The sequence below is a fragment of the Bombina bombina genome, chromosome 1 (genome assembly GCF_027579735.1).
Source record: "Bombina bombina isolate aBomBom1 chromosome 1, aBomBom1.pri, whole genome shotgun sequence".
NCBI classification, from domain to species: Eukaryota; Metazoa; Chordata; class Amphibia; order Anura; family Bombinatoridae; genus Bombina; species Bombina bombina.
In genome coordinates this window covers 106,618,922-106,646,676 of record NC_069499.1, presented here as the reverse complement: position 1 = coordinate 106,646,676, position 27,755 = coordinate 106,618,922, and the positions used below count along the sequence as shown (strand labels likewise).

General features: G+C 37.3%; 1 protein-coding gene across 1 annotated transcript in view; it reads left to right on the top strand.

Annotated features, from left to right (window-relative positions):
• The window catches only part of TDP1 (tyrosyl-DNA phosphodiesterase 1), a 698,490-nt gene that overhangs the window by 338,160 nt on the left and 332,575 nt on the right, over positions 1-27,755 (top strand). The window contains exons 11-13 of the mRNA XM_053697569.1: positions 10,645-10,693; positions 10,819-10,885; positions 19,531-19,638. Coding sequence (XP_053553544.1) covers positions 10,645-10,693; positions 10,819-10,885; positions 19,531-19,638 — 224 coding nt within the window. The remainder of the gene's footprint in view (positions 1-10,644; positions 10,694-10,818; positions 10,886-19,530; positions 19,639-27,755) is intronic.

The following is a 27,755-nucleotide window of genomic DNA, read 5'->3' as shown; positions in this document are numbered from 1 at the left end:
AGTATAGACTGCAATCTTTATGTATCAGGTACCTTAAATGTTTTGGTTAAAGGGATAGGAAAATCCCAAAATTTTCTTTCATTATTTGGATAGAACATACAATTTTAAACAACTTTACAGTTTGCTTCTATCGTCAAATTTGCTTCATTCTCTTGTTATCCTTTGCTGACAGAATAGCATTGCACTACGGGCAGATAGATGAACACATCTAGTTAGCCAATCACAAAAGACAAATGTGTGTAGGCACCAATCAGCAGCTAGCTCCCATTAGTGCAAGATTTGTGAGAATGAAGCACATTTGAAAATAGAAGAGAATTTAAAAGTGTCTTAAAATTACATTCTCTATCTGAATCATGCGAGTTTAATTTTAACTTTCCTATCCTTTTAAACATTTCACTTTGGTTAAATGCATTTTAACCAACAATAAATGAGCAAACCAATGCATTATTGTTTGCTAAAGGCTGCACTCATTACCGGTTGTGCTCATCTTGAAATATAGGCCATTTGGGGTAACTTCATTTTTTATTTCACTGTCCCAATAAATATTTTTATCAGTGTTCTCTCATATGAGCAATATATTTTTGAAGTTTAATGTCTTTTATAGTAAAATTATTTTTATGTTTTGCCATTCATAAGAGACTACCTTTTCAAGTAATTAGTAATTGTATTGTTATATAAAAAGTAGAGAAAATAAATGCAATATCGTAGGGCAAATAAAGTAGTATGCCATTCATTAAACCTTAAGTTTTTTTACATTTTCTTTGATAATTAATTTTGCAGCTATTTAAAGCAAACAAACAGTGAAGAAACAAAAGAAAAAATAATAGAATTTATTTTAATGGAATTTGAAACTCTTTGAGTTGTAAATGTAAATTTTTTTAAAAATTTTGCACTCTATTTTGATCTGCCTTTGTTTAGTTTAACTCTAAAAATTGTGGTTTTTCCAAATCGTATGACAAGAGGAAGTACATACTCTGTCTTCACAAGACTAACTCTGCTATATTCTACACAGCTATTGTTTCATCATTGTAGCTCATCTATATCTGTCTTTACCTGGCAGAGGAGATAGGACGCATTAAAAAGGTCTGTAGCTTAAGTCTCACCCCTGCAAAAGCCCACACTCTTGATACCACCATGTATAGTGTTAATGACTTTGCAGTCATTGTACCCCTTGGATGCCAGTAACATTCAAATCAATGTCATTAAAATTATTGCTACTAATATATGTAAGCAGCAGTGATTTGATCCCCTTGACTGACCCTCATTTCTCTCTGCTAACACTTGTAAAAAAATTAGACATTTTAGTGTCCAGTATTTTTGTAAAGATTTTACTGGACAGCCTGCTAAAATACTGGACTGTCCGGTTGAATACTGGATACTTAACAGCCCTACCTATTATTATTGTTATTATACTTTATTAAGCGTCAACAAATTCTGCAGTGCTGTCCGTGGATACAAATGATAAAAGTACAACGGTGATACAATACAAAACAATGTACATTCAAAAACATTAGATTTGTTATGCAGACCTTTTGCAATGCATTTCATTGCTGATATACAGTATATTGTGTGTATGTATAAAGAAAATGTGTTTTGTCTTCCTTTCTAAAAGGGGCATTAAACAGTGAATACATTTTACATATCATGATATATTTAAAGCAATGGTTAGCTTGAGAACATTACCATACAATGGATTCCAGCGTGTTTAAAACTTTGGTTTTCTTTATCTAATTTATTATTTTTTTATGGATGACAGAACATGGGTTTTCAGGTATGTGTCTTTGTGTGTTTTGCTTGTGATAGTCTTTTTTCTTCTTCCCTCAATTGTTTCCCTGCTTGTGTCGTTAATCTCAGAGAAAGTCAAAGTGCCCAGAGGGGACAAAAATGCAGTCACAAAATATAACATATCAAACTAATGTGCTGGGAGACAAAGAAAACATCTGACTCTTGCTCTGAGCGCTTTACAAGAATAAATGCTTACATTTACTTCTACTAATATGGGTATATGTGCCAAAGGATTGACTGACAGGTCAGCTGTTCATATAAATAATATATTTCTTAAGTGTGTAATGAATCTATGGATTTTGATATAAATGTTTAGGGACATGTGGGTACATTCAATAAGCCCACTGTGCAGCTTATTGTTACAGTAACTAGTTACCCTGGCAATAAGATCATATTTAGCATATTCTCTTGGTATCCTTTGAAATGTCTCTGTATGCATTTCTGGGAGCTAGCTGCTTATTGGTGGCTACACGTATATGCCTTAAACAGAACAACAAAGATTGTTTTGGGGTTTTTTAACTTAAAAAATAGGAATGTGAAAAATAATATGTTGTGGCTCAGACAGTGCATGTAATTTAAGAGACTTTTCAGTTTACTTCTATTATCAAGTTTACTTTATTCTCTTGATATTCTTTGTTGAAAAGCATACCTAGGTAGGCTCAGCGGCCGCAATGTTATTATGGGAGCAAGAATGTAATCTTTTTGCAGGGGTTAAACACATAGTTATATGCAAGCAGCAGTGCAATAATAAAATGCTCTTACATACTAGAGCATTTTCTTTTTGTACTTTTACATCACTTTAACTACGTGGTGAATTCCTTTGCAGTGATATACAAGCAATAGTGCAATAAAACTATGCTTTAACTCATTAGAGCAGGGGTAGAGATATCTGATAACAATTTAGGAGCCAGTAAGACTATTGAGGAGCCAGACTCACTATTAGGAGCCAGACAGTGGTATTTGAATATAGATATAGGTAGTTTAACCCAAAAAGTTAGGAGCCAGGGGTAAAATTCTAGGATCCAGTGGCTCCCTGGTTCTTGGGTTTGTCGAGCACTGCGTTAGAGCATTATTTTGCACTTTTATATCAATTAAAATTGATATAATCAGTATAGGTAACAAAATAAAAATGTTGTGATATTTCCCTTTGTAGGACACTAACAGACATTTTATTTATTGGAATATATATCTAAAAGATATTTATAAGTCTATAATTAGTGTCTGTAATCTATGGCAATGATGAAACTGGATCCATAACAGTGTATTACCATAAGGGTATATTACTGCATAGCAGAATATGGCAGGTTTAGGAAGGGACAATAAATTCATTCTGTCACTATCTTATTTGTTTTTAGGCAAGTGTTGTATTTTAATAATAAATGTGTTAGAATCCTCTCACAAAGTAAAAAAAAAAAAAAAAAAAATCACATTTTTTATTTTTAAAATGGACACCATACCCTATATAAAAAAAACACTTAACCACTGTGTTTTATTCTTTTCACTTTTCAAACACCGTATCGGTAAATGTCCCAAATCTTTATGCTGCATTAAGAAGATAATGTTTGTCTAATAGGAACAGTAAATTAACCTTTCATGATTCAGATAGAGCATGCAATTTTAAACAACTTTCCAGTTTACTTTGTTTTTTTGCATCTTTTGTTGAAGAGTAGGTTCAGGAGCAGCAATGCACTACTGGGAGCTAGCTGATCAGGTCTGGTGAGACAATAACAAGATGCTTATATGTGCAGTCACCAATGACCAGATAGCTCCCAGCAGGTATGCTTTTCAACAAAGGATGCCAAGAGAACAAACCTGATCATAGAAGCAAATTGCAAAGTTGTTTAAAACAGTCATTCTCTATTTGAAACGTGAAAGTGTAATTTTGACTTTGCTGTCTCTTTAAGACATCAATACTTTTATTAAAGCACACGTGTAACAAGTGTCAGACTGTAGTGAGCTTTAAGATCAGCGAAGGAATGTAATGAAGTTTCTGTCTATGTGAATGCTACTGTTGGGATGAACTAAGAAAACGAAATCACAGCAGTCAATGTTGCATTTACCTTTCTTTCATGTAATTGGCAAGAGTCCATGAGCTAGTGACGTATGGGATATACAATCCTACCAGGAGGGGCAAAGTTTCCCAAACCTCAAAATGCCTATAAATACACCCCTCACCACACCCACAATTCAGTTTTACAAACTTTGCATCCTATGGAGGTGGTGAAGTAAGTGTGTGCTAAGATTTCTACGTTGATATGCGCTTCTCAGCATTTTGAAGCCCGGTTCCTCTCTGAGTACAGTGAATGTCAGAGATATGTAAAGGGAGTATCACCTATTGAATGCAATGGTTTTCCTCACGGGAGATCTATTTCATAGGTTCTCTGTTATCGGTCGTAGAGATTCATCTCCTACCTCGCTTTTCAGATCGACGATATACTCTCATATTCCATTACCTTTACTGATAACCGTTTCAGTACTGGTTTGGTTATCTGCTATATGTGGATGGGTGTCTTTCGGTAAGTATGTTTTTATTACTTAAGACACCCTCAGCTATGGTTTGACACTTTATGCATTAATATAAAGTTCTAAAAATATGTATTGTACTTATATTTGAATTCAGAACGAAGTAGTCACACTGCAAGAGTTCATATTCAAGAAGTAAAGTCCATACAATAAGATAAATCTTCACCAGGACCTATATAGGCATACAATAGCGCTATCCTTTGCTTCCCCCCCTACCTCGGTACAAAGAAGTATGAATTAATACCTTGACAGCTGATCGATATAGGCGCAAGGAGGATACCAGGGCTGTAAGTTTCTCTGCCCGACTGTAACTTTTCCTCCACCTGCCGTTGCACAGCTGATTCGGCTTGTTCCCAAGGGCATGCTCCCAGCGTGTACCTCCGTGATCCGGAAGAGAGGCTCCACTGACGTCCATGATGACGTGTATGCGGGGGGGCGGAGTCCAAGGTAGGAAGCAAGGTACCTGGGCTGACTGAAGTAGAACCCGACCAGGTGGGTATAACAGCGGTTCCAAAGCTGGTAGTAGCAGAAGTAAATTAGAGATGTGAGCCGCTGTATGGTAAAATTCAAAATCTTTATTCCATCAGATTAAAAGTGGGAGGCATCCCAGAACAAAAGTAAGCAACACACAGCTTACCATACAGCGGCTCACATCTCTAATTTACTTGTACTTATATTTACCATGAGTCAGGTTTAGTATTTCCTTTTGCAGACTGTCAGTTTCATATTTGGGGAAAAACATATTTAGGTAATATTTTTCTTACCTGGGGTTTAGTCTTTTTTTTCCTTTTAATTTTGTGGGCAAAATTAGGCCCACGAGGGCGCAAAATGCCAAAGTTTATTGCGTCATTCTTGGCGCGAGAATTTTTTGGTGCGAAAGTACGTCCAATGACACAAATTTGTCATTTCCGGTGTCTTAGTTCCTTGCACAAGGTTGCGTCGTTAATGACGCGAGTGTGTCATTTCCGGATGTTGTTAGCGCCAAAAAAAATTTCAGTTACGTTGTGCGTCATACTTGGTGCCAAATAATTTCATTATTTAAAACCTGATTCCTATATGCCTCTTACCTTTTTTCTATGTAAGAGGGCTATGCTGTTTGCATTTTTTTCCCATTCCTGAAACTGCCATATAAGGAAATTGATAATTTTGCTTTATATGTTGTTTTTCTCTTACATTTTGCAAGATGTCTCAATCTGATCCTGTCTCAGAAATCTCTGTTGGAATCCTGCACCTGATAACAGTTCTACCAAAGCTAAGTGCATTTGTTGTAAACTTGTGGAGATTATATCGCCAGCTGTGGTTTGTAATAGTTGTCATGATAAACTTTTACATGCAGATTATGTGTCCATCAGTAATAGTACATTGCCTGTTGCTGTTCCTTCAACATCTAATGTACAAGATATACCTGTGAATTTTAAAAGAATGTATTGCCGATTCCATTCAGAAGGCTTTGTCTGCCATCCCGCCTTCTAATAAACGTAAAAGGTCTTTTAAAACTTCTCATAAAGTTGATGAAATTTCAAATGACAGACAACATACTGAATTATCCTCCTTTGATGAGGATCTATCTGATTCAGAAGATCCTTCCTCAGATATGGACACTGACAGATCTACTTATTTATTTAAAATGGAGTATATTTGTTCTTTGTTAAAAGAAGTGTTGATTACATTAGATATTGAGGAAACTATTCCTCTTGATATTAAAACTAGTTAACGTTTAAATTCTTTTTATAAACCTCCTGTGGTTACTCCAGAGGTTTTTCCAGTTCCTCATGCTATTTCTGATATGATTTCTAAGAAATGGAATAAGCCTGGTACTTCTTTTATTCCTTCTTCAAGGTTTAAAACATTGTATCCTTTGCCAGCAGTTACATTTGAGTTTTGGGAAAAGATCCCCAAAGTTGATGGGGCTATCTCTACTCTTGCTAAACGTACTACTATTCCTATGGAAGATAGTACTTCTTTTAAAGATCCTTTAGATAGGAAACCTGAATCTTAGCTAAGGAAAGCCTATTTATATTCGGGTCACCTTCTCAGGCCTGCAATTTCTTTGGCTGATGTTGCAGCTGCATCATCTTTTTGGTTAGAAAATTTAGAGCAACAAGAATTGGATTCTGATTTATCTAGCATTGTTCGCTTTCTTCAACATGCTAATCATTTTATTTGTGATGCGATTTTTGGTATCATCAAAATTGATGTTAAATCTATATCTTTAGCTATTTTAGCTAGAAGAGCTTTGTGGCTTAAATCTTGGAATGCTGACATGACTTCTAACTCCAGATTGCTATCTCTTTCTTTCCAAGGTAATAAGTTATTTGGTTCTCAGTTGGATTCAATTATTTCAACTGTCACTGGGGGAAAGGGAGTATAAAAGGATAAAAGACCTAAGGGTAAATCTAAAGCTTCTAACCGTTTTCGTTCCTTTCGACAAAATAAGGAACAGAAACCTAATCCTTCCCTCAAGGAATCTGTTTCCAATTGGAAACCTTCTTCAAATTGGAATAAATCCAAGCCATTTAAGAAACCAAAGCCAGCCCCCAAGTCCACATGAAGGTGTGGCCCTCATTCCAGCTTGGCTGTTAGGGGGCAGATTAAGATTTTTCAAGGATGTTTGGATAAATTCTGTCCGAAATCAATGGATTCTGAGTATTGTCTCTCAGGGGTACCGAATAGGATTCAGAGTAAGACCTCCTGTGAGAATATATTTTCTCTCACGCATCCCAGCAAATCCAGTAAAGGCTCAGGCTTTCCTGAAGTGTGTAATCATGCCAGTTCCGTTTCAGGAACAGGGTTTGGGGATTTATTCAAATCTATTCATTGTCCCAAAGAAAGAAAATTAATTTAGACAAGTTTTGGATCTGAAAATTTTGAATCTTTATGTAAGAGTACCAACTTTCAAAATGGTGACTATAAGGACTATTCTGCCTTTTGTTCAGCAAGGACATTATATGTCCACAATAGACTTGCAGGATGCATATCTTCATATTCCGATTCATCCAGATCATTATCAGTTTCTGAGATTCTCTTTTCTAGACAAGCATTACCAATTTGTCGCTCTTCCTTTTGGCCTAGCGACAGCTCCAAGAATCTTTTCAAAGGTTCTCAGTGCCCTACTCTCTGTAATCAGAGAGCAGGGTATTGCAGTGTTTCCTTATTTGGATGATATCTTGGTACTAGCTCAGTCTTTACGTTCTGCAGAATCTCACACGAATCAACTAGTGTTGTTTCTTGGAAAACATGGTTGGAGGATCAATTTACCAAAAAGTTCTTTGATTCCTCAGACAAGGGTCACCTTTTTAGGTTTCCAGATAGATTCAGTGTCCATGACTCTGTCTCTAACAGACAAGAGATGTTTAAAATTGGTTGCAGCCTGTCGGAACCTTCAGTCTCAGTCATTCCCCTTTGCTCGTTTTCAAATAAGACCTCTTCAGCTTTGTATGCTGAACCAATGGTGCAGGGATTATACAAGGATATCACAATTAATATCCTTAAATCCCAATGTTCGACTATCTCTGACTTGGTGGTTAGATCACCATCGTATAGTTCAAGGGGCCTCTTTTGTTCGTCCAACCTGGACTGTGATCATAACAGATGCGAGTCTTTCAGGTTGGGGAGCTTTTTGGGGATCTCTGACAGCACAAGGAGTTTGGAACTCTCAAGAGGCGAGATTACCAATCAATATTTTTGAACTCCGTGCGATTTTCAAGGCTCTTCAGATTTGGCCTCTGTTGAAGAGAGAAGCATTCATTTGTTTTCAGACAGACAATATTACAACTGTGGCATATGTCAATCATGAGGGTGGGACTCACAGTCCCCAAGCTATGAAAGAAGTATCTCGGATACTTGCTTGGGCGGAATCCAGCTCCTGTCTAATTTCTGCGGTTCATATCCCAGGTATAGACAATTGGGAAGCGGATTATCTCAGCCGTCAGACTTTATATCCAGGGGAGTGGTCGCTCCATCCAGATGTGTTTTCTCAGATTGTTCAGATGGGGGGTCTTCCAGAAATAGATCTGATGGCTTCCCATCTAAACAAGAAACTACCCAGGTACCTGTCAAGGTCCAGAGATCCTCAGGCGGAAGCAGTGGATGCGTTGACACTTCCTTGGTGTTATCAACCTGCTTATATTTTCCTGCCTGTAGCTCTTCTTTAAAGAGTGATCTCCAAAATCATCATGGAGCAATCGTTTGTGTTGCTGGTGGCTCCAGAATGGCCTCATAGGTTTAGGTATGCGGATCTTGTTCGAATGTCCAGTTGCCAACCTTGGCCACTTCCATTAAGGCTGGACCTTTTGTCTCAAGGTCCGTTTTTCCATCAGGATCTCAAATCATTAAATTTGAAAGTATGGAAATTGAATGCCTAGTGCTTAGTCATAGAGGTTTCTCTGACTCAGTAATTAATACTATCTTACAGGCTCGTAAATCTGTTTCTAGAAAGATTTATTATCGAGTTTGGAAGATTTATAATTCATGGTGTTCTTTCAGAATTCCTAGAATTTTACAGTTTCTTCAGGATGGTTTTGATAAGGGTTTGTCTGCAAGTTCCTTGAAGGGACAAATCTCTGCTCACAGTAGGATTGCTAAACTTCCTGATATTCACTGTTTTGTACAGGCTTTGGTTCGTATCAAGCCTGTCATTAAATCAATCTCTCCTCCTTGGAGTCTTAATTTGGTTTTGAAGGCTTTACAGGCTCCTCCTTTTGAGCCTATGCATTCTTTGGACATTAAACTACTTTCTTGGAAAGTGTTGTTCCTTTTGGCCATCTCTTCTGCTAGAAGAGTTTCTAAATTATCTGCTCTTTCTTGTGAATCTCCTTTTCTGATTTTTTATCTGGATAAGGCGGTTTTGTGGACTTCATTTAAATTCTTACCTAAGGTTGTGAATTCTAACAACATTAATAGAGAAATTGTTGTTCCTTCCTTGTGTCATAATCCCAAGAATTCTTTGGAGAGATCCTAACATTCTTTGGATGTGGTAAGAGCTTTGAAATATTATGTTGAAGCTACTAAAGATTTCAGGAAGACTTCTAGTCTATTTGTTATCTTTTCTGGTTCTAGCAAAGGTCAGAAGGCTTCTGCTGTTTCCTTGGCTTTGTGGTTTTGATTCATCAAGCTTATTTGGAGTCGGGTCAAGCGCCGCCTCAGAGAATTACAGCTCATTCTACTAAATCAGTCTCCACTTCATGGGCTTTTAAGAATGAAGCTTCATTTGATCAGATTTGCAAAGCAGCAACTTGGTCTTCTTTGCATACATTTACTAAATTCTACCGTTTTGATGTTTTTGCTTCTTCAGAAGCCGTTTTAGGTAGAAAAGTTCTTCAGGCAGCTGTTTCAGTTTGATTCTTCTGCTTATATTTCAAGTTTTTCTTTTCATTTATGAGAATAAAACGTATATTTTGGGTTGTGGATTAATTTTTTTCAGCGGAATATGGCTGTTTTTATTTTATTCCTCCCTCTCTAGTGACTCTTGCGTGGAGTTCCACATCTTGGGTATTGCTATCCCATACGTCACTAGCTCATGGACTCTTGCCAATTAGATGAAAGAAAACATAATTTATGTAAGAACTTACTTGATAAATTCATTTCTTTCATATTGGCAAGAGTCCATGAGGCCCACCCTTTTTTATGGTGGTTATGATTTTTTTTGTATAAAGCACAATTATTTCCAAATTCCTTTGTTGATGCTTTTTACTCCTTTCTTTATCACCCCACTACTTGGCTATTCGTTAAACTGAATTGTGGGTGTGGTGAGGGGTGTATTTATAGGCATTTTGATGTTTGGGACACTTTGGTAGGATTGTATATCCCGTACGTCACTAGCTCATGGACTCTTGCTAATATGAAAGAAATTAATTTATCAGGTAAGTTCTTACATAAATTATGTTTTTCATATAGGAAAACAGCCAGACTAAATGGGCCTGCTGTTTCTTACACACTATAAAGTCAATGTCTTTCTTATTTAAATGGACATTGTTGTGCAAAATTGGCACTATAATTTGATAGAACGTGTAATTTCTACACTGCTCACTGTGAAAATCCACCATTGCAGCTCCCAAACTGTACCCAGCAGATGATTTACAGGATCATGGGGCTGCCACTGCCATTTGACTCACCGACTGTTTCCTGCCGTTCTAATTGGGACTTTATTACCTTTACAGGGGTCAAACAAATACGGTTCAAAAGTGAAGAGGGCAACAAAAATGACACATGCTAACAAATTAAAGCAATACCGTTTTTGCTCTACAATGTCCCTTTTATTTTGTTAATATAATTTGAATTGTGAAAATGTAGAGCACTACACTTTAATAGAAACTGAAACATGCTGCATCTTTTTAGATCTATCCTTCTGTGGATAATGTGAGGACCAGCCTGGAAGGTTACCCTGGTAAGTTTATTATAAATAGAGAAAATGTACAAGCAATATAGCAATGCATTGTGCACATGTAACATTTGTTGGATTCTATCTGTTGTTTCATGATGCTAATATTTTACTATTCTCTTTTGTTTCAGCTGGTGGCTCCTTGCCATATGGTATCCAAACTGCACAGAAACAGCCCTGGTTGCATTCCTATTTCCAGTGAGTTCCTGTTAGATTCCTTGAAAATTTAGTTCCAGAGACTTCTTGTTTAATGTGTTGTGTGATTTTCTGAAATACAGCAAAAGACAGGACTGTAATATAGTGCTTTGTGGCATGCTAGGTGCTAAATCTATTCTATTGCTGTGTGCTGCTTACAATAGATTAATCACTGTATACATGAATAGTTCTATACAAATACAGATACTCATACAAAACCTTCAAAACCAAATCCAATCACCAGCCACCAGCATAGAAACTGATACCGACGCAGATATGTAAATGTACAATTGAAATGGTGACTAACACCTAGTTTATGTTAAAACTGACCTTGAGTGGCACTTAAAGGGACCTTGTAGGAAACATTATCAAGTGTATAAAATAGTGACAATAAAATGTTATAATATTTGTAATTAAAGAGACATTCTGGTCAAAATATAAATGTACATATATGAATTAAATCTTTGAAAAGAAACATATTTGCAATAGACATGTATTGGCAAAAATTCTTCTAGTAAAAGCTATCACTGTTTTAGTGTTAATATTTCTCTTGTAAGGTGTATCCAGTCCAAGGATCATCCATTACTTGTGGGATATTCTCCTTCCCAACAGGAAGCTGCAAGAGGATCACCCACAGCAGAGCTGTCTATATAGCTCCTCCCCTAACTGCCACTACCAGTCATTCTCTTGCAGCTCTCGACACGATAGGAAGTAGCTAGAGAGATGTGGTGAATTTATGTAGTTTATCTTCAATCAAAAGTTTATTATTTTCAAATGGTACCGGAGTTGCACTGTTTTAGCCTCAGGCAGAAAGTTGAAGAAGAGTCTGCCTGTGGTTTTTGATGATCTTAGCAGGTTGTAACTAAGATCCATTGCTGTTCTCACACATAACTGAAGAGATGAGGTAACTTCAGCTGGGGGAATGGCGTGCAGGATCTCCTGCTATGAGGTATGTGCAGTTTAAATTTTTCTAGAGAAATGAATATGCTAGAAAATGCTGTTAATACCGGATTTATTTAAGGTAAGCGTGATTACAGTGATTTAATAACGACTAGTATCATGCTTGCTGTAAAAGGTAATATTCTTATTACTTTCTCACATTTCTGAAAATAAGATAACTTTGCTGGAAGTGTTTAAACGTTTTTTTCTACATATTGGTGATAAAACTTTATTGGGGCCCAGTTTTTTCCACATGGCTGGCTAGATTTTGCCTAGGGATAGTTTTTTATGGCCCTCTCACTGTGAGTACAGGTTGGGAGGGGCCTAATTTCAGGCCTAAATCGTGCAGTAGTTTTTGCAGCTTGAGACTTCCAGCTTCCCTGAAGGAGTCCCCTGAACACTTAGGGCCTCTACAAAGGGTTTTTGTGCCTTCAAAAGTCATTGTATGTGCAGGTAGGGCCACAGCAGAGCTGTGGCAGTTTGTTCTGACTGTTAAAAAACGTTTATATGGTTTTTTTTATCACTGTTTTTCAATTTCTGACAAAATTTGTTTCTCTTAAAGGCACAGTACCGTTTTTATTTTTTGCTTGTTTACATTTATCAAAGTGTTTTCCAAGCTTGCTGGTCTCATTGCTAGTCTGTTTAAACATGTCTGACATAGAGGAAACTCCTTGTTCATTATGTTTAGAAGCCATTGTGGAACCCCCTCTTAGAATGTGTACCAAATGTACTGATTTTACTTTAAGTTATAAAGATCATATTCTGTCTTTAAAAGATTTATCACCAGAGGAAATTGACAAGGGGGAAGTTATGCCGACTAACTCACCCCACGTGTCAGAACCTTTGACTCCCGCTCAAGGGGCGCCAAGTACATCTAGCGCGCCCATGGCGTTTACTTTACAAGACATGGCGGCAGTTATGGATCATACCCTTACAGCGGTATTGTCCAAACTACCAGGGTTACAAGGAAAGCGAGACAGCTCTGGGACTAGAAAAAATACAGAGCTCTCTGATGCTTTAGTAGCTATGTCTGATATCCCCTCACATTATGCAGAAGCTGAGGCAGAAGAGCTTCTTTCTGTGGGTGATTTTTCTGACTCAGGGAAGATGCTTCAACCTGATTCTGATATGTCTACATTTAAATTTAAGCTTGAACACCTCCGCGTGTTGCTCAGGGAGGTTTTAGCTACTCTGGATGACTGTGACACCATTATAGTGCCAGAGAAATTGTGTAGATTGGATAAATACTATGCAGTGCCTGTTTACACTGATGTTTTTCCAATACCTAAAAGGTTTTCAGAAATTATTTCTAAGGAATGGGATAGACCAGGTGTACCGTTCTCTCCCCCTCCTATTTTTAAGAAAATGTTTCCAATAGATGCCGCTCCACGGGACTTATGGCAAACGGTCCCTAAGGTGGAGGGAGCAGTTTCTACCCTAGCTAAGCGTACAACTATTCCCGTCGAGGACAGTTGTGCTTTCCTAGATCCAATGGATAAAAAGTTAGAGGGTTACCTTAAGAAAATGTTTATTCAACAAGGTTTTATTCTCCAGCTTCTTGCATGCATTACCCCGGTCACTGCTGCTGCGGCCTTCTGGTTTGAGTCTCTGGAAGAGGCCTTACAGGTAGAAACTCCATTGGATGATATACTTGACAAGCTTAAAGCGCTTAAGCTAGCCAATTCATTTGTTTCTGACGCCGTTGTTCATTTAACCAAACTAACAGCTAAGAACTCAGGTTTTGCTATACAGGCGCGTAGGACGATATGGCTTAAATCCTGGTCAGCTGACGTTACCTTAAAGTCTAAGCTTCTCAACATTCCCTTCAAGGGGCAGACCCAATTCGGGCCTGGACTGAAGGAGATCATTTCTGATATTACTGGAGGAAAAGGTCATGCCCTCCCTCAGGATAGGTCTAATAAATTAAGGACCAAACAAACTAATTTTCGTGCCTTTCGAAACTTTAAGACGAGCGCGGCATCAACTCCCTCTAATGCAAAACAAGAGGGAAATTTTGCCCAGTCCAAGCCGGTCTGGAGACCTAACCAGGCCTGGAACAAAGGTTAGCAGGCCAAGAAGCCTGCTGCTGCCCCTAAGACAGCATGAAAGATCAGCCCACGATCCGGTAACGGATCTAGTAGGGGGCAAACTTTCTCTCTTCGCCCAGGCTTGGGCAAGAGATGTCCAGGATCCCTGGGCGTTGGAAATTGTGCCCCAGGGATATCTTCTGGACTTCAAAGCTTCTTCCCCAAAAGGAAGATTTCACCTCTCACAATTATCTGCAGACCAGATAAAGAGAGAGGCATTCTTACATTGTGTTCAAGACCCCCTAGTTATGGGAGTGATCCACCCAGTTCCAAAGGAGGAACAGGGGCAAGGCTTCTATTCAAATCTCTTTGTGGTTCCCAAGAAAGAGGGAACCTTCAGACCAATCTTAGATCTCAAGATCCTAAACAAATTTCTCAGGGTCCCATCTTTCAAGATGGAGACTATTCGAACCATCCTACCTATGGTCCAGGAGGGTCAATACATGACTACCGTGGACTTAAAGGATGCTTATCTTCACATTCCGATACACAAAGATCATCATCGGTTTCTCAGGTTCGCCTTCCTAGACAAGCGTTACCAGTTTGTGGCTCTTCCCTTTGGGTTAGCTACGGCACCAAGAATCTTTACAAAGGTTCTGGGGTCACTTCTGGCGGTCCTAAGGCCGCGGGGCATAGCAGTAGCCCCTTACTTAGATGACATTCTGATACATGCGTCGAATTTCCAAATTGCCAAGTCCCATACGGACATTGTTCTGGCATTCCTGAGGTCTCATGGGTGGAAAGTGAATGAAAAGAAGAGTTCTCTATCCCCTCTCACAAGAGTTTCCTTCCTGGGAAATTTCTGCAAAAATGAGGATTTACCTGTCAGAGGACAGGTTGTCAAAACTTCTAAATTCCTGCCGTGTTCTTTATTATACTTCTCGCCCTTCGGTGGCTCAGTGTATGGAAGTAATCGACTTAATGGTAGCGGCAATGGACATAGTTCCGTTTGCCCGCCTACATCTCAGACCACTGCAACTCTGCATGCTCAGTCAGTGGAATGGGGATTACACAGATTTGTCCCCTCTACTAAATCTGGATCAAGAGACCAGGGATTCTCTTCTCTGGTGGCTATCTCGGGTCCATCTGTCCAAAGGTATGACCTTCCGCAGGCCAGATTGGACAATAGTAACAACAGATGCCAACCTTCTGGGCTGGGGTGCAGTCTGGAACTCTCTGAAGGCTCAGGGGTCGTGGACTCAGGAGGAGGCACTCCTTCCAATAAACATTCTGGAACTAAGAGCGATATTCAATGCTCTTCAGGCTTGGCCTCAGCTAGCGGCAGTGAGGTTCATCAGATTTCAGTCGGACAACATCACGACTTTAGCTTACATCAACCATCAAGGTGGAACAAGGAGTTCCCTAGCGATGTTGGAGGTTTCAAAGATAATTCAATGGGCAGAGATTCACTCTTGCGATCTATCAGCTATCCATATCCCAGGAGTAGAGAACTGGGAGGCAGATTTTCTAAGTCGTCAGACTTTTCATCCGGGGGAGTGGGAGCTCCATCCGGAGATGTTTGCACAGTTGATTCAACGTTGGGGCAAACCAGAACTGGATCTCATGGCGTCTCGCCAGAACGCCAAGCTTCCTTGTTACGGATCCAGGTCCAGGGATCCCAAGGCAGCGCTGATAGATGCTCTAGCAGCGCCTTGGTCCTTCAACCTGGCTTATGTGTTTCCACCGTTTCCTCTGCTCCCTCGTCTGATTGCCAAGATCAAACAGGAGAGAGCATCGGTAATTTTGATTGGTATGCAGATCTGGTGGACATGTCATCCTTTCCACCATGGACTCTGCCTCTGAGGCAGGACCTTCTACTTCAGGGTCCTTTCAACCATCCAAATCTAATTTCTCTGCGGCTGACTGCTTGGAGATTGAACGCTTGATTTTTGTAAATTGTAAATATCTTCATTGGTGTGAATCCAAGGGTTACTCAGGTCAGGATTCCTAGGATATTATCTTTTCTCCAAGAAGGATTAGAGAAGGGTTTGTCAGCTAGTTCCTTAAAAGGACAGATTTCTGCTCTGTCTATTCTTTTGCATAAACGTCTGGCTGAGGTTCCAGACGTGCAGGCGTTTTGTCAGACTTTAGTCAGAATCAAGCCTGTGTTTAAACCTGTTGCTCCACCTTGGAGTTTAAATTTAGTTCTTAAGGTTCTTCAAGGGGTTCCGTTTGAACCTTTGCATTTCATAGATATTAAGCTCTTATCCTGGAAGGTTCTGTTTTTAGTAGCTATCTCCTCGGCTCGAAGAGTTTCGGAGTTATCTGCTTTACAATGTGATTCCCCTTATCTCATTTTTCATGCAGATAAGGTAGTGTTACGTACCAAACCTGGTTTTTTACCTAAGGTGGTATCTAATAAAAATATCAATCAGGAGATTGTTGTACCGTCACTGTGTCCTAATCCTTCTTCAAAGAAGGAACGTCTTTTACACAATCTTGACGTGGTTCGTGCTTTAAAGTTTTATTTACAAGCTACTAAAGATTTTCGTCAAACATCTGCATTTTTTGTTGTCTACTCTGGACAGAGGAGAGGCCAAAAGGCTTCGGCAACCTCTCTTTCTTTTGGCTAATGAGTATAATACGCTTAGCTTATGGGACTCCTGAAAGGATTACAGCTCATTCTACTAGAGCGGTAGCTTCCGCATGGGTTTTTAAAATTTGATAATTTTGCTTCTTCGGAGCTATATAGACAGCTCTGCTGTGGGTGATCCTCTTGCAGTTTCCTGTTGGGAAGGAGAATATCCCACAAGTAATGGATGATCCGTGGACTGGGTACACCACAAGAGAAATAAATTCAGGTAAGCATAGCTAGATATTCTCATGAATGTGAAGCATAGCTAGATATTCTCAGTGCACCAGCATTTTAAATACTGCACTAGCTCAGTGGGACTTGTATTATATCAGCCATTAACAAATTCTGTCATTACCAAATGATACAAACGCCTTACTCTCTGAACAAGTGCTGTGTTTAAAATGCTGGTGCACGGTGCATACTTAAATACACTTTTGAAACAGCTATAGCTTTTATTAGAAACATTTTTGCTAATACATGTACATATATTGCAAAAATGCTTCTATTAAAAACTGTAATGCATCTAGGTGGATTCCAATTTTGACTGGAATGTCCCTTTAATAGCTGTTTAAATTAAAACTTGAGCACAGTTGATAGGTATTGATTGCCACAGGCTGAAAAGGAAAACTCGTAAAGGGTCATGAAATCCAATTTATTTTTTTCATAATTCAGACAGTCATATAATTTCTTTCATACAGATGGTGAGAGTCCACAATTGATTACTCCTGAGAATTACTTTTCCCTGCCACTAGGAGGAGGTGAAGATTTCCAAACCCCAAGAGCTTTATAAAACTCCTCCCACCCTATTGGAAACGAGTCTGGTCTTTGCCTCTGCTTGAGGAAGAATAGATTTAAAGGGTTCTTACCTTCATGTCCCTATTCTTAGGGAACATTATCAGTTTGTATGGTTTGCTTTACTAGACAAGCACTTTCAGTTTTTGCTCTACCATTTGGTCTGGCTACAGATCTCAGGGTATTGCAGTGTTTCTTTATCGGGATGATGTTTTTGGTTCAAGCTTAATCTTTTCTTTTAGCTGATGTTTCTTCATTAATATGGTTGGAAGAATAATTTTCTAAATAGTTCTCCATTTTCAGTCAGACAATATCACAACAGTAGCTTACATCAATCATCGAGGGGGACTTGCAGTTCCTTAGCCATAAAGAAAGTGCCTTCAATTATTTCCTGGGCAGATGCCAATTGTTGTCTGATTTCTGCAGGTTATATTCCACGAGTGAACAACTGGGAAGCTAATTTTCTCAGTCATCAGTCTTTGCATCAAGGAGAGTCGTCTCTCCATCTGGGTATTTTCAATCATATAGTGGGTTTTTGGGTCTCCCAGAGATAGATCTGATGGTCTTTCAGGTTACACAACAAACTTCCCAGGTACTATGCGAGGTCCAGGGATTCTCAGGTGTGGTTTCTGTATCTTGTTTTGTACTTTATTAATATTGTAATAAATCTATTATATATGTCATCATAATTTAGCCCTCATTACTGCATAAATATTTTTGTTGTGATGATATTACACCTGTCAGAACTTAGTTATTATTAATTAGGATTAAATATTAATATTGTTATTAATTATTAATATTCTTAAACATTCTAACACAAATATAAGGCCAGAAAAAATGCAAGCGGTTTGGAGCATTTACTTTACTTGCTACAGTATTCTTTTTGGGTAGCGTTCTTTCCCTCAGATAATAGATTTCTATAAGGGCAAATTACAATTAGATAAGCCAATGGAGCACACACATTTCCACTCAAGTAGTGAAGTTTTTGGTTAAAGGGACACTGAACCCATTTTTTTTTCTTTTGTGATTCAGATAGAACATTCAATTTTAAGCAACTTTCTAATTTACTCCTATTATCATTTTTCTTCGTTCTTTTGCTATCTTTAATTGAAAAAGAAGGCATCTAAGCTTTTTTCTTAGTTCAGAACTCTGGACAAAACTTTTTTTATTGCTGGATGAATTTATCCACCAATCAGCAACCCAGGTTGTTCACCAAAAATGGGCCGGCATCTAAACTTACATTCTTGCATTTTGAAATAAAGATACCAAGAGAATAAAGAAAATTTGATAATAGAAGTAAATTAGAAAGTTGCTTAAAATTTCATGCTCTAAATCTAAATCATGAAATAAAAAATTTAGGTTCAGTGTCCCTTTAAGTACTTTGCTATACACCTTACATATTTTTTGAAAGCACAACTTAAATTTATTATAGAGCAGAAATATTATTGTACTATATGTGCATGTATTTGCTTCCTGGTTGTCTAGATATAGGTGATTTGGAGGGGCCCAAGTGGCTTTGTTAAAAGTTGAGGTCTACTTATTTGCTATATTATGTTTAATTTGTTCTATGCTAATTTAAGCCATGAGCTCATACAGTTTAAAAGATGTATTTATTAGTCTATTACAGAGCAGAAATGTTATTGTATTATTTGCACATATTACAGATGGGACTTCACATACCCAAAGTAGTCTATCTGTTTAATGTCATAGTTTTATATGAAGTCCATAGTAGATCTTCCATACTTGTAGTGAGGTATACCTGTATATAATTTCCTCCTGCTTGTATGTTTTGTGAATGTATTTTTTAATCAATTGTTTAGAGTATAAGATCAAAAACTATACCAGGCAAGTTTAATGGAATTGATTGCAAAAAAAATGTTTACACCTATTCTTGTGTGGGATATGTGCTTATGCTTAAATTAATGTGACACTTGTCATTTATACTTGTGAAAATGTTGTGTTTTTTACAACATCTCGCACACAGCAAAGCCCAACAGCGCTGAATGTTTCATTCATAAAAGACCTTTATTATTCATCTTAAGAGTTATGCCTTATACAGCGTTTTGAGCCCCAAGCCCTTAATCATGCTGTGTGTTAGATATTGTAGAAGGGTTTGGCAGTAATCCTTGTCATCCTGCACAGGAGAGAGGCTGAACTTCATTTTCAACATTTGTGTTTTTTAACATGTCTGTAATTGTATTTTTGCAACTTTAATACAAATACTATTAACAGAGATTTGTTTATTGATATTGCAGTAAGTGGAAAGCGGACACCTCCGGCCGCAGCAATGCAATGCCTCACATCAAAACATACATGAGATTGTCTCCAGATTGCCAGAAACTTGCCTGGTTTATAGTTACAAGGTAAATACATTATGATTAACTCTTACCTCAGAATTTCTGTGGCATATAATAGTATGTATCACTAGGGCTGTGAAGGATAAAACTCTATTTTCTAATTAAAAATGTGAATATGCTGGTTTTGATGAGCTAGTGAACTTATTTTTGCTAACTTTTCATTATATTACATTAAAAATCTAATTCTATTATCAAATACGGTTCGTTCCCATTATGTTCTTTGTTGAAGAGGTACCTAAGCATCTGGAGCACTACATGTCAGGAAATAGTGCTGCCCTCTAGTGCTCTTGCAAATGGATAACATTCTTGCAAAAAATAAGAGAATAAATAAAATTGGTAATAGAAGTACATTAGAAATTTGTTTAAAATCACATGCTCTATCTAAATCATGAAATAAAAAAACTGGCTTTCAAATCCCTTTAAAAATATATAGGGAGAACATTTCTGCAATTTATTCTGCCTTTGTTTACTAATTTAAAGGGATATGAAACCTATTTTTTTTTTTCATAATTCAGTTAGAGCATGCGATTTTAATCAACTTTCTAATCTATTCCTATTATGATTTTTTATTTCTTCACTTGGTATCTTTATTTGAAAAATCATCAATGTAAAGCTGAGCAGCCGGCCTATTTTTGGTTCAGCACCTTGATAGAGCTTGATGATTGGTGGATAGATTTAGCCACATTCCAAATTAAGAATAGTGCTCTGAGCTTTGAGAAGACACAGGGCCAGATTAGGAGTGGAGCGGTATTTAAAGGGACAGTCTACACCAGAATTTTTATTGTTTTAAAAGATAGATACTCCCTTTATTACCCATGCCCTAGTTTTACATAACCAACACAGTTATATTAATTCACTTTTTACCTCTGTGATTATCTTGTATCTAAGTCTTTACAGACTGCCCCCTTATTTCAGTTCTTTTGACAGACTTGCATTTTAGCCAATAAGTGCATACTCCTAGGTAATGCCACGTGAGTGAGCACAGTGTTATCTATATAACTCACATGAACTAACACCCTCTAGTGGTAAAAAAACTGTCAAAATGCATTCAGCTCAGAGGCGGCCTTTAATGTCTAAGAAATTAGCATATGAATCTCCTAGGTTTATCTTTCAACTAGGAATTCCAAGAGAACAAAGCATAATTGGTGATAAAAGTAAATTGGAAAGTTGTTTAAAATAACATGCCCTATCTGAATCATGAAAGTTTATTTTGGACTTGACTGTCCCTTTAATGCTCCAGTTCGTGCATAACTCCACTAGAAGTAATCTTTTTGCTATCGTCGTGTAGTGCTCGTATTACAAGTTGGAAGTAAAAAGGTTTTCACTCGCACTAACCCTATGCACGTAAAAAGCTTACTATCCCGACTGCATTAACATATTCCCCCATAGAAATCAAAGGAACAAAAAATAAGGAAAAAAAAGCTTACATGCTACTCTCATGCAAACCTGATCACATATTCTCATGTGTACTAACCCAACATGAAAATATGAATATTTCACATTCCAATGTTTTTCACATAGCAGAATATTTTCTATTTATTCATAAATACATATATCTACATATATCAGATGGTATTTTGGTACAATATATAGCTATACCTATATATATATATATATATATATATATATAATTATAGGTATTGATATATATAGTCATATCTATTTAAAAATACATAGAACATACCTCCTATGTGCAGAACATTGGAATGTGAAATATAGCTGTATAACACTTTATTAAATATGAGTATTGCAAAAATATACTTTTTCATTTTTTCATCTACTTGAATGCACTTCTATATATGTCTATACATAGTATTTATGTGTTATATATGTCTTTAAATACATATATACACATAAGTATAGACATATATATATATATATATATATATATATATACACATACATACATACATACATACACACACACACACACACACACACACACACACACACACACACATATACATACATACATATACATATTTTTACACCTGAGACCTTATATCTTTGAGCCCTTCTAACTTTTTTGTGCAATATTTCTTTTAATCATTTTTATTAGATAGTGTTATGAGTGTAAATGTACTTTGTAATGTATTTTTGATGTGTTTTGCGACACTTTTTTGTTTTGTTAAAAAACATTGCAGAGCTCTGAGGTCACGCTATCCTGACGCGCCTTAACTTAAATTGCGTTCAAGTGATTGTGTTTACTTTCAAGTTGTAATACAAGCGTGACTGCTGCAATAAACCCAATTATTGCTTGCGCGTAACTGTTAGGACGCTACTTGCAATCTGACCCTTTATGAGTAGGATCTCCCTAGATCATTACAGAGAAACCTTAGCAGCACCTCCAGAAAAAAACTCCATCTTCATAACCTCTTTATCTTGTATCTTTTGTTGAAGCCAACTAAGGACAATTATAAATGAGCCCCTGCACTGATTTAGCAATTACTGTGTAGTATGTACCTGGGTTATGGTTCTGAATCATGCACCATACATCCCAGTATCTCTGTGGTTTTCAGGACAATTGGGTAAAAATAAATAGTGAAAATAAATTACATAGAGTTTTTTTTAAACTTTGTATGATTAATCATATTATGTGGAGTTTAAATATGATTTTAGTGTCCCTTTAAAGTTTACTCAGTGTCACATGATCAAGATAGGTGTTTAAGAAATGGATAACAGATGCAAACACACTTAAAGGGACATGGACGTCAAATGTAAACTTTCATGGTTCAGATAGAGCATGCAACAAGAGACTCTTTGTTGTACTTATATTATTAAATTGACCTCATTGTCATTGGCTCACCAGGTGTGTTAAGCCAGATCACAGAAGTGATTTGCTGCTATTGAGATGGCTTTAACTTTGTGTTTAACCCTATCTGAAGGGGGTTAAACACAAAATTAGAGCACTACCGTATTTTGTTTTTGCATAGTGTGTCTTTAATACATGCTTATTTCCTATCCTTGAAAATATATAGGTAGCTCAGTCAGCAGGTATTAATTATCTCTTTGATGCAGGAGATTTGCACCTCCAGTGGCTTGTTCAATACAATAAAAAAACAAATGTATACAAATCTGACGGCTGCGTGCAAGCTAATTATACATGGCATTTGGTAATGCACAACTTTATCATCAACCGTCTATGCTGTTTCTATATTATATATTGTGGTTGCTTTTTTCACGCTGGATGTTGGCACTGCACATTACATATCTTGTCTGCTGGCAACATAAACCAATAGTTTTACATTCTGTGTATTACAAATGTACTTATTATACATATTATTACATTATAGACCTCAGAAAAGACCACACTATTCATAGTGAGCCCACATGCTAATAGCATAATTCATATGCGTCCAGAAGTGCTAGAAATGGAAATATGGCACCTGCTTCAGATAGGAACATTATTCCTCAATATGAAAAATTCTCAGTTTCTACCTTAAAGCTGTGAAAATGAGTTTACTGATTTGTGAATGTGCTAAAAAATTGCCTTGCCAGAAAGCCTTATAACTGCAGCTGTTTTTTTTTTTACTTAGTTCTAAAAGATTCCACTTTCCATGTACCTTTTGCCAATACTGTGCCTCAAGAGATGCTGAGGACATAAGTTACTTATGGCTAAATCATGTTAGCTCAGGGCAGTTTTCAAAGATGAGTCCTTCTCTAATAATTAAAAATGAAACTGCTGAAAAGCATTTAAAATAAACCTCCTGTGAAATATTAAACAGGAAACTGTCTTCTCTAGTGAATAGCTTGTGCTATGTAATGTGCAGATAATACACCTGTTTATTAACATGTAAACTGAACATGCTCAATAGTTAGCACACAGCTGTCTGTAGGAGTGGGTTTTAGAGACGCTGAGACTAGATTTAAAAAAAAAAAGTGAATTATAACTCGGTTTTCTAGTGTTATTGTTTTGATAGATTTAAAGAGCCTGAAATAGGAACCCCCCCCCCCCTTCTGCTGAAGTTAAATAAACCCCCTATGTTTATAAATACATTATATAAAATCTGCCATTATTGGTCCTTTTGCTACTACTGCCAAAACGTAGTTTCACTTCTCTTTTTATATTTTGAATACTTTATGGGATTAAGCTCTTTTTGAGAATTTCTTTTTGAAAGTGGAGGATGAGATATTCAGTGTTATTACTTTGTTTCAGTGTCATGTTAATACGTTTATGTGGAATTACACAAATATAAATAAAGTCTTCTTCTTCATTAAGTTTATTAGCAAAATCTCTTTTGCCTTTTTTACCGTTTGATGTATTTTCAGAAGAATTACATGATGGTTCCTAGCTTGGCACCTTAATTGCTGATGCACAAGCTATGTTTTTTTTTTCATGGTAATTTGGTTACTTGTTAATTTTATATTAAAATAGCAACATATTTACCTTAATAATGTGGTGACATTAGCAAAGCGCATCTCAAAGAAGATGTGCGGAAAAATTCACTGTGAGTTATTCAGCAATAGAGGGGTTACAGTATCCTATCGGCAGCAGATTAAATCCCTGGTTGCTAGGCTGCACAGGAAGGTCTCCCTAACCCCATACCCAAGTCACCTGCTGCTGCTATATCCTCCAGGTAGATTAAGGCAGTGCTTGCCAATTTCTACTACAGCTGGTCCCAGTTTGTCAGATATACAACAGTGTAATTCAACTATTGGCTGTTTGTGAAGTATGAAAAAGGAAAGCTGACATCCTGTGCACTTTGGCTCTGTTGGGGAACTATGGTGTCTACAAACGTATGCTATCTTCCATTATCTAGGGGAACATCAGTCTGCATAGAAACTGGTCAATTGTATTGCATCAGGAGATTACAAAAAATAATCTCCATGGTTACTTAAAGGGACATAATACTCATATGCTAAATCACTTGAAACTGATGCAGTATAACTGTAAAAAGCTGACAGGAAAATATCACCTGAGCATCTCTATGTAAAAAAGGAAGATATTTTACCTCTCAATCTCCTCAGCTCAGCAGAGTAAGTTATGTGTAAAAAGTTATACTCAGCTGCTGCCCAGCTGCAGGTTAAAAAAAAATAAAAAATGAAGAAATGAACAGCAGCCAATCAGCATCAACAGTGGTGAGGTCATGAACTCTTTTACTGTGATCTCATGAGATTTGACTTAACTCTCATGAGATTTCATTGTAAACTTCCTTAAGCTGAATAGAGAAATAAGATGAGAGTGCACGTAAGCTCGCTCCTTCCGCTGTCCCGGGACAGGCATACTGATTTGTTGCTTAGAAGTCCTTTACAATGGGATGTGGCTACTGAGAAACTAATGAGGTAAAATATCTTTCTTTTTACATAGAGAGCTTCAGGTGATATTTTCTAGTCAGCTTTTTACAGCTATGCTGCATCACTTTCAAATGTTTAAACATTTGGGTATTATGGCCCTTTAATATGTTTCCAAAGTGCAATATTACTAACATTCTACAAGATTGTGTATTCATGAAGATTATAAATATAGAAATAGATAAGAAACCAAACAGGTCCAAATAAAACCACTCTTTTGTTGACTTACGTATTGTGCTTAATACAAATGATTGATATCTGTAATTTTAAAGGGACATGAACCCCAATTTTTTTATTTCGTGATTCAGAATCAGATAGAGCATGCAATTTTAAGCAACTTTCTCATTTACTCCTATTAGCAATTTTTCTTTGTTCCCTTGGTATCTTTGTTTGAAAAGCAGGAATGTAAGCTTAGTAGCTGGGTCATTTTTGGGTCAGCACCTAGGTAGTGCTTGCTAATTTGTTGGCTAAATGTAATATGCAGAATATGTAATCTTTGTGTATAATAAAAAGAACGTAATAATTTATATATTTTTCTTTTTCCCTCACCAAGACTATTAGTGCATTTTATTACCTTGCAGTTCCTTCTTTGAACAGTTGGAATTTATTTCATGATGAAAATGATAATTATTTACAATGAGGGTATCATTCAAATGAATTTAGCTGCCTTTGCTAAAACATAATTATAACTAAATGTATAAAGCTAATTAAGTAATAATCTCAATTAAAGGGACATAATACTCATATGCTAAATCACTTGAAACTGATGCAGTATAACTGTAAAAAGCTGAAAAATATCACTTGAGCATCTCTATGTAAAAAAGGAAGATATTTTACTCACAATTTCCTCAGCTCAGCAGAGTAAGTTCTGTGTAAAAAGTTATACTCAGCTGCTGCCCAGCTGCAGTTAATAAAAAAAAATTAAGAAATTAACAGCAGCCAATCAGCATCAACAGTGCTGAGGTCATGAACTCTTTTACTGTGCTCTCATGAGATTTGATCTAACTCTCATGGTATTTCATAATATACTACCTTAAACTGTATTGGGAAATAACATGAGTCATGTGAGGCTCACTCCCTATAATGATTTGCTGCTTAAAGTCCTTTGCAATGGGGTTTGAATACTTTGAGGACATTTTGAGGTAAAATATCTTTCTTTTTTACATACAGATGCTCAGTTGATATTTTCTAGTCAGCTTTTTACAGCTAAGCTGCATCACTTTCAAATGTTTCAACATTTGGGTATCATGGCCCTTTAAATAACATTTAGAACGATTCTCATGGTTTGGTAGACTGTCAGCAGTCAAATGATGATATTACCAAGGATCCTATATTTATTCCGCACTCTGCCAATCAGAATACCAACCCCAGACTTAGACGACCTCCAAAGACACATAATTAGTTTCATTAGGGGAAATAAAAAAGCTAGGATCCCTTCGGCAGTCCTATCTAGAAACAAGCAATTGGGGGGGGGTAGGGGCACCAAATCTTAAACACTATTATCAGGCAGCCAGACTAGCACAGACAGCTCTTCTTAATGACCCCAACAAGGACATTGTTTGGACGCAGCTAGAATCAGATATTGCAGGACTTATCCCACGCGACATGATTCTTTGGGACCCTAAAAGGTGCCTTAGTAGGACGCAACACGAGCATCCAATAATAGATTTCATGACCAAGCAATGGTCCAGGCTGACCACCTCCTTAGCTCTACTCCCTCCACACTCCGTTAAAGCCACACTCACTAGCCTAGTTAGGCATGAAATGGATCCCATCATCAAAAAATGGGAAAACAGAGGACTTTATTGAATCACTGACATTATAGTGGGAGGCAAACTGATGAGCTACACACAACTACAAGAACAATTACAGCCAATCAAATTAGAATGGTTCCTATACTTACAGCTAACCTCCATTATTCACCCCCTCTTACCACTCATAACTAAAAACGTGCCCTCTACATTAGAAAACATATGCAGCTCCTCATCCAGACCCAAGAACACTATATCCAGGCTTTACCAGGCAATTCAGCTAGCTTCAGATAACTCCAAATCCCCTCTACAAACTAAATGGGAAAAGGATATCAACAAAGAAATGGAGATTCAAGATTGGTATATAACTTTGACTAGTGCAGGAAAGGGATTGTTGAGTGCAGATATGTGGGAAAACTGCATTAAGACCAACTTCTGTTGGTATCTAACACCGCTGATAACCTCACACTCTTCCAAAGATAGATCCAGACTTTGTTATAGAGGCTGCGGGGAGGTTGGGGACTATAAACACATGTGGTGGGACTGCACCTATTCACATAGGGTGTGGAACCGACTATCTAGGTTCTTAAGCTCTATCCTAGACAGCCCTATTAGACTTACCATGGAACAAGCACTGCTCCACGTCAGGCTTAAAGAATTTAATAAATATATTAATTTGTTTATCAGGATAACATGCACTGCCACGAGGATCTGTATAGCTCGTCATTGGAGAGAGTGTGCCCCTTCCTGGGAAGAAATCCAACTCAAAATTAAATTCTATTACAATATGTCAGAGCAAGCAGCATTTCTCCTGGATACCCAAGAAATCTTCCAGAAAGTATGGTATTACTGGATATTACATAATGGGTCCTAACACACTAGCCTAACATGATAGAACCCCTCTCCTAGATGGCTCTACCCTAGGGCACATAGAGTCCCCAGAAACGATAGGTAAAACACAGATAAACAAGTGACATCTCAATCCCATATAAAACAAGTTTCTACACAAACTGGAGCGAAATGGTCAGGAGTTGTCCCCCTGTCTGCACCCCATCTCTCTTTCTCCCTTTGCTTCACCCT